Genomic DNA, 3260 nt, shown 5'->3' with positions numbered 1-3260 from the left:
GTTAAGAACGAAATCAGATTAAAAAATGTATACCAAAATGCTAAATCAAATAGTTTTTAAACACGGGAAAAAAATCCTATGAACAGAAAAAATAGTTTCATAAATAGCATAACCAAAAAATTAACAGTGGGTCATGGACTGTTTAGCCAACCTCAACGTTGCTCTCTCATGTCTCCATTGTCAATGTGTTCATGAGTTTGACAGCGACACCTTCATCGTCTCACTCAAAACCCAAACCAAAGATTGTTAGTGAGTCACTGTCACCTTATTAGTCTCACTCTCAGCCCCCACAAACATCCTCTGCACCAATCACAACTCAACCCTTTTGACTATCTCTCTCCTCTTCTCTGTTCCATAGATCGCTGTCTTTCAATCACTTCACACATTTCTCTTCACTCCTCCTTCTACCACTCTCTGCACTGCACACACCTCACACCCCACACCCACTTCTATTTCTCTTCAAATCTCCACCTTTTTGCTTTTCCCAGTTGCCCCCTCTTTACTGTTTTTGCTTCTACCAAAGATTCTACCACCAATACTCCAATACTACTTAGATACGTGTATCTTCTATGCTCTTCACAGCCCTACCAATTATTGAGTGTCACTCTATAATTTTTATATGGGTTTAGCCTTTTCTTTTCGCCTTTGGTTCCTATGCTGATTGTTTCCTCTTCTCTTAGATCTGAAGAGTTTCTTGCGGGTTTATGCTTTGCCCCTCATTGATTCTCTTCAGTTTTCGAACAAAGTCTCTTTGGATTTGGATTCCTTTGTCCAATATAACCTCCTATCCCGTGCATTCCTATCTCGGGTATCTCTCTCTCTTTGAACTTTTCTAAGAGAGAGAGAGAGAGAGAGAGTTGATTTCAAAAGCTGTTGTTTTGACCTGCTGGGTATGTTCGATTGTCAGTGAGATCATGAATAGGGCAATTGAAGTACTGTCTCCAGCCTCCTATCTCCAAAATTCCAACTGGTTGTTCCAGGAAAGCAAGGGAGGAGGATGGACTGCGGAAGAGAACAAGCTGTTCGAGAATGCTTTGGCTTACTATGATAAGGACACCCCTGATAGATGGATGAGGGTGGCAGCCATGATTCCTGGGAAAACTGTTGGTGATGTGATCCAACAGTACAGAGAGCTTGAGGAAGATGTGAGTGTCATTGAAGCAGGTTTGATTCCAGTTCCTGGCTATACTACCAGTTCTTTCACATTGGAGTGGGTTAACAGTCAAAGCTATGACGAGTTCAAGCACTTTTGTGCTGTTGGTGAGAAAAGGGGTGCATCCACTAGGCCATCTGAGCAGGAAAGGAAGAAAGGAGTGCCATGGACTGAAGAAGAGCACAGGTATTTGAATCCATCTCATCACCTTCTTTTGGTGATCCCAATTTAGATCAATGTTCAAATTTATGGTTGATTAATCGTTAGGATGCTAAAAGGCTTTCTATTTAAGTTGTTTAAGTAATTTTTTTAAAAGGGATAAGCCACTGCGATTTTCTTTGCAATTTCAAGGTTTTTGAGGTCTTTTGGACTACAATTATGGCCACATCAGATGCATTCATCTGTTCTTCCCTATCAACTGCATTTATCTGTACTTTCCTATCAACTGTTTGTCTGTAAATACTATCAAGAACTGTAACAAAACGGTAACTGCTATATAAAAGCCTTGTTTATAGGTTATCTTGGGATGTTTGATTTATGTGTTTGTTTGGTTGAGTGTTTATACATATCTGCCTGATTTTTATGTTATTTTACCCTCGGAAAATGTTTCTCGTGTTGGTGTCTTGCATTTGCATATCTGCCTCATGTTCAGGGTTTTTGCTATTTGCCTGTTCTGAAGTCTTTGGTTGTTGAAAAAAACACAGGCAATTTCTGCTTGGTCTGAAGAAGTATGGTAAAGGGGATTGGAGAAACATTTCAAGGAACTTTGTGACCACAAGGACACCTACCCAGGTTGCAAGTCATGCTCAGAAGTACTTCATCAGGCAGCTTACAGGGGGGAAGGACAAGAGGAGATCAAGTATCCATGACATCACAATGGTGAATCTCCAAGAAACAAAATCTCCTTCATCAGACACTACCAGGCCTTCTTCACCTTTACAGAATCAGAAATTGTCTAGCATGGTGAAGCAGGAATATGATTGGAAAACGCCATGTGATGACATGCCTTTTGTTTTCAACTCAACAAATGGAAACATGTTCATGGCAGCACCACTGCATGGGATTTCCTCGTATGAATCTAGACCACAGGAGCATAATCTACTTAGACAATCTCCATGGATGCCAGTTTTCACCTTGTGATACTAGTGTGCAAATACAATTGATCTGTGCATCTCATTCAGGGTTTAGAGTTTTGAAGGTACTAAAAGTTTGAATTTGAACCCTTTTCAGCGATGTTGGATTGCTTCATAGATAGTTTGTGTGAATATGTTGAGGAGGGACTGGAGTTAGTCCTTAGTAACTAGAATGTATGTAGAGATTAGTTGGAATCTTGTTCTGACATTAAGATTCTGAAACTAGTCTGTCTGAGGAGTTAAGTTTGGTGATGATGTGTAATATGATTTTCAGATTACATGTTTGGTAATTTGATTGTAGCTAGATTGAAAGCTTGAGTGAGCTTTCATCTGATGTTCATCTTCCCATAGAGGCAAGAGTTGTCTGCAGATTGCCCTTACCTTTTTGAAAGATGGTTGAAATAAATATTGAGTTCCAAGTTTCCATAAAGAATTAAATAAAAGCATCAATCATGTTGATGCAGTAGTGGTGTAATATAAAGCAATTTGGAGTGTTAGTTTTTATTAGCTTAACAGGATTGTATCTAAAGCCATAAATTATGATTATAGCAGAGCTTTTTGAAATGTGGTGAGGAATTGGACAGAACTTTGGTCCTGGTGTACCAAAAAAAATGTGTGATCAATCATAAAGCATTTGATATGAAACATAATGTCTTGGAACCATTAGTTGTACAAGTTGGTGGACATTAAGATCTAAGGTGAAAGTCCACAAATGTGCAATAGTTTATTGTTGAATGTGCTTTCCCTAATTAAAGTCCACGAGTTACTTTTGATTAATTTTATGCTCATATTGCTGACAATTGGAGTATTGATCTTACGTGGAGAAGGAGTATTGACAGTGAAGATCGAAGGAGAATTGTAGTGGGGAGAGTTAATTATGATAGGGAGGAATTGTTCACTCACATGCTTTTCTTTTTAGGCAAGTGGAAGCAGTTGATTTGAGCACTAAGCCATGTCATCATATGCTTGGTCCA

General features: G+C 39.0%; 1 protein-coding gene across 1 annotated transcript; it reads left to right on the top strand.

The window, feature by feature from the left end:
• The first annotated feature begins 265 nt into the window (after positions 1–265).
• On the top strand, positions 266–2952 carry LOC114185365 (transcription factor DIVARICATA). The gene is made up of 2 exons (XM_028073046.1): positions 266–1339; positions 1858–2952. Exons 1-2 carry the CDS (start codon positions 915–917, stop codon positions 2291–2293), a joined length of 861 nt encoding a protein of 286 aa, XP_027928847.1. The 5' UTR covers positions 266–914; the 3' UTR covers positions 2294–2952.
• Positions 2953–3260: the final 308 nt, after the last annotated feature.

Source organism: Vigna unguiculata, chromosome 5, assembly GCF_004118075.2.
Source record: "Vigna unguiculata cultivar IT97K-499-35 chromosome 5, ASM411807v1, whole genome shotgun sequence".
In the NCBI taxonomy this organism is placed as follows: domain Eukaryota; kingdom Viridiplantae; phylum Streptophyta; class Magnoliopsida; order Fabales; family Fabaceae; genus Vigna; species Vigna unguiculata.
Note: the sequence above shows the minus strand (reverse complement) of the source record. Positions and strands in the feature narration are given on the sequence as shown.

Coding starts and splice junctions, on each gene's coding strand:
- LOC114185365 (XM_028073046.1), top strand. CDS start 915: ATGAATAGGGCAATTGAAGTACTGTCTCCAGCCTCCTATCTCCAAAAT. Junction 1,340..1,857: donor TGGACTGAAGAAGAGCACAG/GTATTTGAATCC, acceptor AAAAAAACACAG/GCAATTTCTGCTTGGTCTGA.